Here is a 13587-nt window from a genome sequence, read left to right on the forward strand (position 1 = left end):
ACCAAATATGTAATTCCAATTAATTCCCCTGCAATAAAGTTTAGAAATTATTCTTATAGGGTATGTTACAATTTTGTTTAAAGCACTATTTCAAAACTTATGTAAGTACTTTTATATTCATTGCAAAATAACTTAAAATATATAATTAATGCTTTTCATCAAAATCATTAAAAATCAGTTTATGTACTTATATTAATATTAGGTATTAAAAAATATGTACGTTGCTATAAACTTTAGAATACCTAAGAAGCTGTGAATGTATGATACTCTGTATGGCATTTGTTTGTACATCACTGTTTGGAGATGGAAGTCCAAAAATTTGAAATGTGAAATCATCTCTTTTATCTCTTCTCAGTTTGCCCCTGAAGAAGAAAGGTCCACTTTTCGAAACCGCTCGAGTTATAGGGTTTTTATTCATTTATTTTATCATATATAATAATATCACTATAATTATTAATCATCTTAATACCTAAACCTAAATAATGTTTTTCGGTATTTTACATACAACGTCTTGGTATTTATGTACAAACATCATATTGGAGGCTGGAATGGTAATTTGAAAGACAGTTTTGCTAATCCCCATTGATGTTCTGTATTGTAATTCTTTTGTCCTTCTTATTATTTTTATTTTATTTATTTATTTTTATGAACAACCACCTTCCCACATTTGGCTGCAGGCAGCGAAAGGTAGTAAAGATATAAGACGTTGTGGAATAGAGAATTCACATCTGCTCCTTTTGTTCGTCTTCTAAGCATGTAAGATAGGCGAAGTTGAGGTTAAACTGGATAAACAGTGTACTCCCAATACAGTTTAGGTCTTACTTCCGCTAGTACCTCAGAAAACTAGGGCACATTACATAATGACCCACATTATATTTTGTGCCCCGGTGATGGATGTTTGTTTTGTGGGTGATTTTTTTTTACTTTCTCTCCCCATAAAATTACATTTAACTGTATTTCATATAAGATTTGGATATGCTGTGTAAAATTCACGCTATCCTTCCTGTTTTTAAAATATTTGTAGCTTTCTTAAGCAATATGTATTTATACATATATATATATATGTGTGTGTGTGCGCGCGCGCGTCTAGGAAAATTATGTCAAATCACCCATACGATAATTCTAGAAACTACTTTACGTGGTTTTAACAGCGAATCTCATGTCAAACTTTGTTTAATTACCCATATTCGTGCATTTTATATGGACAGATTGTTAGATAGATAGGTAATGTATTCCGCTGTAGTAATAATAACTCTTAAAGACTGTTCGGTAATGGAAAAGAATCCTGTACAATCTTGCTAATTAAAGTATTCTTTCTGCAACAGAGGACTATAATATGATTTTTTTATTGGACAATACCAATTCACAATGAATGATAGTAAAATAGTAATAAAAATACCTTCACAGAAAACGGTGACATTTTCTTTTTCTGTTTCTGGTCATTTATCTGCACGTTTTTTTTTTTTGCTTCCATATTTTCTATTGATTGCTGAGCTACACAACCACAGAATCAATGCGATTGTCATCGACGCAATAGCTACCATACTTTTTTAAACAATTTGATGGAGTTCCGCCTTTTCAAGTTCCGAATCAATAATTTGTTGAACTCTTTCTTTTTTTTTTCTGACGGGCACCACATCCTCGACTGAAAACTGTTCACTGGTTTCTTGTCTCCACGGAAATGAATGAAACAGAAAGGATTTATTACCAACACATATATGGGTGCCAGGAGAAAAAAAATATATAACTGAAACCTAAGCTAGTAAATTTAAATAATAGTAAGTTTTTTAAAACAATAAAAACGAAAGTAAATATATTAATCTTAAACTAAAATTAAAGTAACATAATTATTTATGTATTATAGAAATTACATTAGATATGTCCACGTACAAATAAATTTGACAGTATTATGACTTGCAAATAAACATAATATTTAATATAAATCAATAGAGAAGCGAAATGTGAATTTATCAATGCACAAATAAAATGGCAGTGAATTAATTCGTGTGCAATAAAAAATATGGAAGTGAATGTATTCGTGTACAGTGAAAATTATAGCACTGTTTACAATGTTGCTCATAAATACCTGTAGTTGGGCATTCGTCCAAATGGTCACAAAAGTACAGTTTTGTCATTGTTTTTACTGTAGAAATAACATCTATAAAGAAAACTTTAACAAGATTGCTAAATTACCCAGCAATGTTATATCTTCATCGCCTATCGTACTATGTGTATCACAATATTCCCGAGTTGTGTCATATATTGAATGCATTTGAAATGTTGTTATCGAAAAGTGTGCACTGTGTCACTAATTTAATATTGTCTCATTTTAGTATCGGTTTTAGCATTCTAAAATGTAAAACTATCATTTTCAGTATAAGCTGACATTTAATTCTTTTGTGTTTATTGTGAGTAATTCTGACATTTTTCTATTACGAAATGTTCTTATTTTTATTTAGTGTTAATAACACGAATATTTTATCATAAATAACGTAAACTCCTTATCTTAACTGAACTTTCGCATTCGAATTTTTTTCACTTGAATCAGTATAAGTAGGGTTAAATGTCTTTATATTAAAATGATTTCGAATTTGCAAATGAACAAGATACGTCACATGTAAGGACATAGCAGAACGTCTTGTACCAGAACTACGTTTTGACATATTTCGGCGTTACATAAATACTGTAATACTACTGAAATTTTATTGCTTTTGAGTAGAGCGTGTAACCTCCCTTTCCGAAGTAAAATATTCATAGGCTCAGATCATTAATAAGATGTGTTCCATTCGTAGACCTAGAATTTCAAAGACGGGATATCCTTTGTACTTAATGATATTGGAAAATATAGAAAGATAAATCGACCTGGGACCCTAAGGACAATCTAGAAAAGGACCTGCGACAAGTCGTACCTCAGCCTGGTAATCAAAATGCGATGTTTTGTAACAGGTGAGAATCCACAAACAAAGATAAGAGTGCAAAGTCATACATGTGCGCCAGGCAACAGTATACAATACAGTCAAGAAGGATCTCCGTCCATAAATGAAGTAAGTATGGTGTTTGTTCACCAAGATAAAGCTTCGAGTCATACCTCCAATTCAATTCTTGCACACCTCAAGTAGCTGAAGAATTAAATGGATATCCTTGCTATTCCATATGAACATATACTGGTCAAGTCATTGGATGCAAGACTTATGGAATTCTTTGCGATTGGACTGTTGAAACTAGCGCTGGGAAATCTTTATCCTCATACACTAGATGGATAATGAAAAACACTAAGGCTTTGGACGTGACATATTTACGACAGAAGTTTTTCAATTGAAACTATACTGCAGGGCTATTGTCAAGGTTCACAGCCGTCTGATAGAGCATTACCGGACATGGCGAAATGGACGGTAACGACATGGTGAGGCTCAAAACTCGTTATATTATAACTTACTCAATCATTTACAACACAATTAACTGAGCCTGTACTTTGAAACTTGTAGTTGATTTGATAATTATTTCCTCATATACACAGCTTACCAATACGTAAATGAACGCTTACTGCAGGAAGAACGCCTTTTTTATGTTAAAAACAAATATAGAACAAGGACTATACAATTACAATTTGCACTTAGGGGCCTGCTCTTTAGAATATGTAAAGAAAAACACTGTGACGCATCATATTTACATAGTCGAAATTTGGACCTGTATGATTGTACCCAATTCCGGGTGAAGAAGTTAGAAGTTGTTTGTTTGAGATACTTTCTAGAGAATGTTAATGCCATGGCCTTTAACCTAACGTTTTGCGATTGGTGGTTTTTGGAGAAGCAGCGCCGTCTTGCGTGAAAACTGCCTTCTATGGTAAACTCAAAGGTAGAAGATCTAGTTAGAGAATTGTGACATATTGAGCATCAGTGACAGTCTCTTTTCACACCACCAGCCATGATCGTACACCTGCACAAACCGCAACTCCCTCAGTGACAGAAATAGCACCTTTTTGTCGTGACTTGCAGACAATTCAACGGAAACATTATCGCCTACCCAATGCTCTCAATATACGATATTGTTCCCTGTTTGCCTGTATGTAGTTAAGCACAAAGCTACACAATGAATTATCTGTTCTGTACCCATCACGGGTATCAAACCCCAGTTTTTAGCATCAGAAGCCTTCAGCCTTAATTGCTTAGTCACTGGAGGGGGGGGGGAGGCTACAATATTACCTGAAGTGAGAAGTATATTTTATCTAGTCACCCTGGCATTGTAAACCATGCTATGAACATAACTTCTGATTATAGTGGGTGGGAGGCTACAATATTACCTGAAGTGAGAAGTATATTTTGTCTAGTCACCCTGGCATTGTAAACCATGCTATGAATATAACTTCTGATTATAGTGGGTGGGAGGCTACAATATTACCTGAAGTGAGAAGTATATTTTATCTAGTCACCCTGGCATTGTAAACCCTGCTATGAACATAACTTCTGATTATAGTGGGTCCAATCGCACCTGATCTGTAACAGTAGCAGCCGTTCGACGTGGGCCATTCACGACACTTCTCTTTACAGCATGAAAAGTTCTATGTGTGTATATAACACTCAGGAGTGAACTGTCGTACACGTTAGTTGTAAAATCTTAGCAAATATTGCAATTATTTCTAATATATAACGAATTTTAAAATATATCTAAAGAAGTCAAAATAGCCTGGAATTTTGAATATTTGGATCACAAAGCAAACAATTGCAGAAATACATATGTATATTTAGGCATGAAATATAACACATTATTAGTAAGTAAAAGAAGGCCTAATAGTAGAAGTTGTTTAATTAAAACATAGGCCAATTGTTTTCGTTTAAGCAACTTTACCCATTTTTATAATTCACGTTTCTATCATGCTGTAGCTACATTTATTTATATACCGAGTTACTGACATGTTTTTATTTTACTGTATAACTTATATCATAATGTTGCATTTGAATGGTTCGTTGTGTACGGAAATATTTCTAATAATAGCATTTTCATATCAAGGAAGGTAAAAATACCTCTTTTGGAAGATATTTCTTACATTAAAGTGTAAAATTGCGTTTTCATTATTGCGTGCAATCTTTATATTAAAAATATGTAAAATTAGCTCACTGTAGAACCGAGTAATGTGATTATCTAGATATGACAATATGTTTTAATTACTTCGATTCTTGAACTTAAGAACATGAAATTGAGTTTCACAACGAGTAACTTATTACAAAACTATTAACATAGAGACATAATTTAGAGAATAAAATATTTTTCTGGAAGAACCGATAGATCCTGTCGAATTATTAATCCTAGAAGAACCGATGGATCCTATCGCATTATTAAATCCATTTCTTGTAAACTATTTATGCATCATTTTCTTTTGGTCCCTTAAAAATATGGCTAACGCACGTTTAAAGGAGAATAGCATCAATATTGCAATGAATTCCATTAATAGCTGTTGAGGCGTTTTATGTATTTTAGATATTAAATTCATTCAGCTTTTATTGGCCAGTTCTTTATGCCGGGTGTTGTAATAGGCAAAAACATAAAATTCTTCGATATGATGCAATATGTGAACCCAACGGTTTAAAAATAACTCGATAATAGAAAGGCTAAGGTGATACACTGCAATGTGTAAGCAAACACTGATTATACAAGAAATCAAAATATATTTATGACTATGAGTAAAATAAACAGCTTTCAGGTTTGTAAAAGGGTTCACAAAAGAAGAACATAGACATTTTATAACATTGATTAATAAATTTACTCTTTGACAGAAGGTAAATAACAACAACAACAAAAAAAAAAAAAAACGTTTGGTATGATAAACCTTTTGTTTTCAGTCTTAGCACCTGATTTTTAATCATTAAAATCTTATATTGGTCGGAGACTATTTCGTGTTTGGTAACGTTTTTCTTCCCAGTTCATCTGTTCTTGTGTATTCGTTTAAACGGACATCGCGTGCTGTGAAAAACGGGGCTTATGATGTTATTAAATGTTCTGTGTTGTTGTGTTATAGTTCCCCCAAAGGAAATATCGATCTTCAGTGTCAACGGAGATTCTCTTAAGAAAATTGTAGGTCCATTGGACGAAGGATCTGAGCTCAAGCTTCTCTGTGAAGTCAAGGGTGGTAAGCAGCATTACGATCATCTTTCATTCGACAAGCTCAAACTTTCAGTTGTTGCATGTTTTAATCTTGGACTACGGTGATCGTACAAAATCTCCATAAGCCATTTCAAAAATTGGTCCTGATGTCTATTAACTAAAAGATTACTGTATATTTTCTTTATGTGCTTGAGAAATTAAAAAAAACGAAAAATAATTTTATCATTTTAATTTGTCCAACTTCTGTATGTATCATTATCAAAATAAAAAGCTAAAATATCAATTAGTGAGAAATTTATGTTTATGCTTAATCCGCTATTTTTTAATCGCTTGACGGTAACTAAAAATGTCTGTGCAAGTTATCGGGGCTTATCCATCATGAAGGAACAAATATATATACATATAACGATTATTAAAGATTATTACTAAAATGTTGATGTAAGATAAGTATAGTTTAATTAACTTAAAATTTCAGAAGAAATTTAGATAATAAAATCAGAATTAGAAAAAAAACATGCATGCCTTCTGGTTAGGAGGGTATTGCCTTCATAAAAGCATTTGTGTTTCACAATAATTACTCATAAATATTATGGCTAGTGAATTAAGGTTATGTCAGAATCCGTATGAAGATAGGAATTACATTTTTACATAATTATAGAAAGAGATATTGTTCAAGAAATAAACCCGAAATGTAAATTGAAAGAAGCAATGTATGATTTGATATATGAATGATTACACAGATTAGTCACGATCTACCTTAAGCTATTTACGCATTGGTCCCCAGCACAATTTAGAAATACATTACAAGTTCTTTGATTCTAGCGATTTACACGACAATTTTTTGTAATAATATTTCATTAGTTCATTAGAAGACATTTCAGTCGTTTTTGCACGTCATATAACGTCAACAGACATGCATACATATGTTTGCGGTAAGAAAAGTAGATTGAACACAACTGCCTTTGTGAGGACTTGAATGTCTCCAGATGTATTGTAGTAATTGGTTCATGCGATCTTTTCGAATCATTGATCCTCAGGTATTGCACTTAAAACTTTATATCTCAAGTAAGAAAAGGCTAGAAGGTTTTGACTCTGTCAGGTACAAACACTATCACATGGTTACAATTATATACGTTCAAATGCCTTAAAGATAAGTGAGCTAGTTCTGAACTTATACAAGAGTATTTCAAGTAGCTAAAATTTTGTGGCATGCTCATATTTATTTGAAAATGTCTTTATACTGAAAGAGCGTCTCGTATGGCTATGACCGTGTGATTTTGACAAACAAAGATGGGTTTCAGTTTAGAAAATTCGAAATATTTGTAATCATATGAATATCCCAAATTAATTAAGACAGGACGACACTTTAGTATGTTGGCTCATATATTCGTAACTATCTCTATAAATAAATCTCACAATAAAACCACGTTTAGGATGATAATTAAAGTGAAAACAATCAACTGTTCTTTAGTTTCTCAGCTTAACGATATTTTATATTTTTATTTGATGCACAATTGATACACTTGAGATTATTCACAAAGTTCAAAGTGGATGCTTTAATTCGTGTTGGTTTATTGATAAGTTTGCATTAACGCATCTTGTGGAGATCATATTAAACGAATACATAAAAAACACATAATAGTAATGTTCTGTTCGTTTAGTTCACATATCTCTTTCCAAGAAAATGGTTACAGAGAAACGATCATTATAAATAATTTCTTCTGTTACTTTAATAAAAAAAGAGTAGGTAGTTATTCATATTTAAAGCAGTAATTTGTAATTTTTACATAACCGTCTTTAAGTTATGGTCAACTGCTTGGGTATGTTTGGCTTTCTGGCATAGTATATTACTCTTTTTATCGTTCAATCTTTATAAAGAATTTCAACAGTAAAGCATGTTGATTGAAAGCTTTGGGTGGTAATTAAAACATATATCAAGTGAAAACGATCTGTTTCTCGTTCAAGTTTCTTCTTTCTTGTAATGTAATATTAACTTATACTAAGTAATACAACTGATCCATGACTGAGGTAGATTAGTTGTATATTGTGTAAGTTTAATATTTCCACGAAAACATCAATGGATCGGCTTTCATATACTCTCGTTAACAGAATTTATTTTGGGATTTTCCGGCTTTAGGAAATTAAATCGTTCAAAGTGCTTGGTCTCTGAAATTGCACAATTTAAGGTTAAGACGTGTGCATATATATATCTGATTAGGGATTTGTGTGTATATATATATATATATATATATATGATTAGGAAGTTCTGGATATATATATATATATCTACATAAACAAAACAGTTAATTTGTTTCTAGAGGAGAGGAAGGGGATATTAATGGTCACTCGCCTAATACGAGGTAGCACAGCCTATTTTCTGTATAGCTGCTGCTATTATGTGAGTCATGCTCGAAGTTAAAAAACAGTTGTCATATACAGTTTGTATTCACTGTTTTATTATGAACTCTTCGACTTATCTGAAATACGTTCTATACAGCTAAAATTTAGATTCTAGGGGGAAGCTTTCCAAGATATTATTACTGTTTAGTCAGGTATTTTGTTTTGGGAACGTCATCCAACTGGAGAAAGACATTGGCTTGCTGACCGTAAAACTACGCCAAGGCCTCTAGCGTGACTTAAAGATTTCTTGTGATCTATAACTATTTGCATGCTCTTCACTGAAAAATGTCACGCCCAAAAGGCGCAAAGCACATAATGCAGCAAAATCCCTCATAATCCTTGACAGTTGGCATAATACGATCACATTTTGCCTGCCATCTTCTAGCCCATATTCGGGCATCACTTTAAAACTGAGTGAAAAGAAAAACGTTCGTCATCCCACGTAAACAGTGCAAATCATAAAGCTATGGTGCTGTTGGGATTTCCATAAAGCAAAACGATGTCTAGTACTATTAAGGATAACATATGGCTTGCGTATCCAGTCCTTATAGCTGATGCTAACTAACACCTGGCTTCATTTAATTCAATAAAGTCACAATGATATTGTTGCAATGATGATTTACCATACTTTTTAATGATTGGACGAACCAAACGTTTTTTTAGTTCTTGTTATAGATGTTTTTGCTATCAAATTCCTGATATCTTTGAATGGTCTCATGCACAAGAGACCGCATGTGACAACTAAATGAAATCATTTTACGGTTACATTTACCACACTTGCTGGAGGTATTATAATTTACGTAATTACACATTCTGGCATTTTTTCTCATACTTCAAAAATATTAAACGGAGATTACTGCGTTTCATAATACAATTATATATCTTTATGTATCGAACGAAGCCTCTGTAGAGGATCCGATAAAGGTTATACAGCTCATTAAGTATTCTTAGATGTTCCAAGAATACCAGTGATGTGTGAATGCTGGCTATTTTACCCATGTACAGGAGAATGATTAGTCTTATATCTCTTTAGAGGATCCGATAAAGGTTATACAGCTCATTAAGTATTCTTAGATGTTCCAAGAATACCAGTGATGTGTGAATGCTGGCTATTTTACCCATGTACAGGAGAATGATTAGTTTTATAAAAGGTACCAAATTCTTTGTAGGATCATTGAAAATCCTCTGCTGGTGTAAAGTTTGTCACTTTAACCTTGCTGTGTTGATTGAAGTGACATTAAGTGAGAATATGGAACATCAGGGAAAGTTTGTCACTTTAACCTTGCTGTGTTGATTGAAGTGACATTAAGTGAGAATATTGTTTGAATCAATCTGTGCCAATCCTTAGCATTATTAGATAAGTAGGTTATATGCATCTGGTTTATTACTAGTCTTTTTTTAGAGTTAACATGTTACTTGGATCAAATTATTCATCTAAGAATGAAGATGCTCTAATTTTCTTTAGAGCACACAAATACGCTCAGACAGTTTTTATTTTTTCTAATAAGTAAATATAAATTAGCATTAGTGTGAAAATGAGAAATGGGTCTGAAAGTGTAAAGAAAATTAACGTGCTAAAACGAAAAATTAGTCATTCGGTACACATATGTTTAATTCTTTTATATCAAATGTACCTATAACGTAATTTTGTTTTCAACTGTTTCCGGCAGGTGTGGAAAATTTCAGTTATAATCAGTCCAACTATTTAACAGGTACATACAACAGAACAGCTACAAGACAGAATCTCGGGAACATCAGTGAAAGTTTGTCACTTTAACCTTGCTGTGTTGATTGAAGTGACATTAAGTGAGAATATAGAACATCAGGGATTGTATTAAGTTTAATCAAAACAGAAGTAGCAAAAACTCAAAACTTTTGAAAAAAATACACTCGTTAATTTCAAACGTACTTCTTTCTTAGACAAGTCCAAAGCTTACCACAATACTTCACCTGGCCTCCTATACATGCTTATTCTGACACCTACTTACTCGCTAGAATAGTTGTACACAGACGCAGGTGCGCGCTAGACAAACAGCTCCTTGGATTGTCCAACAACATTGATAAAGGGAAGGTAACGAAAACGAAAAAACACAAACAAAAAACACCAGTCCATAGTGAACTTTCGGTATTAGATGCTGAGTGAAGATAGATATACCTACAGTAATAAAACAAAGTGTAAAAAATGCAACAACAGTAACTTTAAGAATAAGTAAGTTCTGATTTTAGAATTTACAGTGTTTCGATCCATAGTATATCAGGTTATCATCCGGCAAATAACTGCAAACACACACAAAAAGGTAAGTTTTGCAATCTTACACTTCAGTAAGTTTCTTTACAAACTTCATTTGTCTTTAAAGAAACATAATTGTAAAGAACAAAAAAGCAACATTTAAGGGATTCTGTTTTTCGAAGACAAGCATCTAAATAATTTAATATATGATATGTGTGTATATATATTGCAATCTTGCAGGTAAACCAACACCTTCAGTAACCTGGTGGAAAAATGGGAAACTAATAAATGATGATTACACAGAACCGTCGCCTGGTGTCGTCCACAATGTATTATCTATTTCTAGTCTTGACAGAGACGATCTGTTGAGCATGCTCAGTTGTGTTGCAAATAATTCAAACATTACTAGCCCTCTTAACACCACCATCGTCGTAGACTTATATTGTGAGTACATTAAAATAAATGTATGTTTTAAAGATTGTTAGATTTGAGATTCACATCTTTTCAGTGTTAAATATCTATAAGATTTAACCGTTTTGTGCTTAGTGCTCATACAATGGTCTTTAGTATTTATCAATGCATATTAAAGTTTAGTAGAGTTTTCTTTGTAATATGTGTTTTACCTAATAGCTATCCTCAGGACGTGATGATAAAATTATTAGATTATCGTAACAAAACACTGCCTTGAAAAATGTAGCTTAATAGTGAAATGTAGTAAAATAGAAAAGTCTTATCACATGAGTTGTCGGTTGACTGTAATACTATTACAATACTGTTGCGTCTCTGGTCGTTTGTTAATTTCCGGTATAACTTCTTCCCGAGGAACTTCAGCGATACAAGTCCTTTCTTAAATAAAACTAGTTTATTCTTTCTCAATACAACTTTGCAATACACAGAATTTCCACAGTCACTTCACTTAAACTCACGCTATAATTCACAACAATTCACGCACTTTACTTACGGTTACTACCGCTCGCTTGACTCAATTATCTATCTCTATATCTATCTGCAATTGTTTGCCGGGCTTATATAATAAAATAGAGGGCGCCTGGAAAAGACTACAGTTGCTAGGAACAGTCATGATCCTTCTAGAAACCCCAGCGCGCACGCTTCCAGCGTCGCGTGACTTCCGCTATCGTAACAATACTTTAATGAAATTATATTAATTTACGTTAGTCTATATCAACATATTGATGTAAAGACTGTGGATTTACTGTTACTTTACGTGAAATATTCTGAAATATTATATTATTGTCAGTCGGTACTTTAACACTGTTACAATACTTTAATGAAATAATATTAATATAAGTTAGGCTGTAACAATGTATTTATGTACATACTAGTCATTTACTGTTTTTATGTTAACTATTGTGAAATATTATATTATTGTCAGTCGGTTGACTCTAACACTGCTACAATACTTTAATGAAATAATATTAATATAAGTTAGGCTGTAACACTGTATTTATGTACATACTAGTCATTTACTGTTTTTATGTTAAATATCGTGAAATATTATATTATTGTCAGTCGGTTGACTCTAACACCGCTGGAATACTTTAATGAAATAATATCAATATAAGTTAGGCTGTAACACTGTAATTTCTGTTTTTATGTTGAATATTGTGAAATATTATATTATTGTCAGCTACACATAAACTTCTAACAAAAGAACACACAACATCAATTTTATTCACTTTTCTGTTCAATTTCTTTTTTGCTTTTTGGAAATTGGCAGAAAATATCGCGTATCTGAGAATGCTGGTCAAAAATGTGCCGATTCCAAAAAATAAAAATAAAAATCAATAAAAGTATTCAGAGAAAAAAAAATGCATGTACTATTTTTCTCTGTATTATTATATTTTCTGAGAGTCTGTTTACAATACTAAAGCTATCTTCTAGTGAATAAGATATAAAATACCTTAGTGCCAAAGCCTTTAATGACTCAAAATTAGACAACTTAAAAAACACACAAAAAAAAACATTTTATATACGACAACTAGACTTTCGTATTTTGCATACTTTCATTTCTTACGTTATTTTCACACTTAGGAGTTTTTGCTATATTTTTAGCTCAATCTTTTGATATTTCTGGTTTTGTCTACCAGTGCACGATGAGGTTAGTTTATAGTCAACAATTCAAATGTGAAAAAAAAAAACATCAATGAATATTGAAAGTAACAAGTGTAAATTATTTCTCTCTGCCTAGTGAAGCCGGTAGACGTACGAATAACTTCTTTCAGACACCCTCTGTCAGCTGGTATAGAAGTAAAGGTCATCTGTGAATCGAGTGGGTCCCGACCACCTGCACAAATCACGTGGAGGAAAGATAACCATCCAATATCAGGCAGCATACAAGTATACTCTATAAACCAAAGTATTGCAATCAGTGAATTGATGCTACTTCCAGCTAGAGAAGACAACGGAAAGACATTAACTTGCATGTCGAACAATCCAAAAATTCCAGAAAGCAACATAGAAGACAAATGGAAACTAACAGTTTTTTGTAAGTTTTAACTTATGTCAGTAATCTCCTAGTCTCTCTAGTGGTAGAAAGTATTAAAATCAGTCATACGTTTATCAAGCTAACATTTAAACCGGTTTCGATCAATTGCTACGTAAAAGTGAAAGATTATTGAGAAGGAAGTTGAGTGAATTTACGCAATAAATGTCAGTTATCATTTGTTTGTTTTTGTTGCTAATCGCCAAGATACTCAATAGGTTATCAGTGCCTTATCCACCGCGGGTATCATTTGAATATCAACTTAAGTATTAGGGGAAACCGGGGCTAGTTGTTACGATTTTTAGAAAAAGTCCAATATCTAGCGAAATAACCCGAATCATACATTGAAACTAAA

General features: G+C 32.5%; 1 protein-coding gene across 1 annotated transcript in view; it reads left to right on the forward strand.

Moving 5' to 3' along the window:
- The window catches only part of LOC111089542 (nephrin-like), a gene marked incomplete at both ends in the record, with an annotated part of 22971 nt that extends 9736 nt beyond the window's left edge, over positions 1 to 13235 (forward strand). The window contains 3 exons of the mRNA XM_022402248.1: positions 6014 to 6124; positions 10970 to 11173; positions 12939 to 13235. Of these exons, the coding sequence (XP_022257956.1) occupies positions 6014 to 6124; positions 10970 to 11173; positions 12939 to 13235 (612 nt within the window). The remainder of the gene's footprint in view (positions 1 to 6013; positions 6125 to 10969; positions 11174 to 12938) is intronic.
- Positions 13236 to 13587: the final 352 nt, after the last annotated feature.

The sequence above is a fragment of the Limulus polyphemus genome, unplaced genomic scaffold, assembly GCF_000517525.1.
Source record: "Limulus polyphemus unplaced genomic scaffold, Limulus_polyphemus-2.1.2 Scaffold6564, whole genome shotgun sequence".
In the NCBI taxonomy this organism is placed as follows: Eukaryota; Metazoa; Arthropoda; class Merostomata; order Xiphosura; family Limulidae; genus Limulus; species Limulus polyphemus.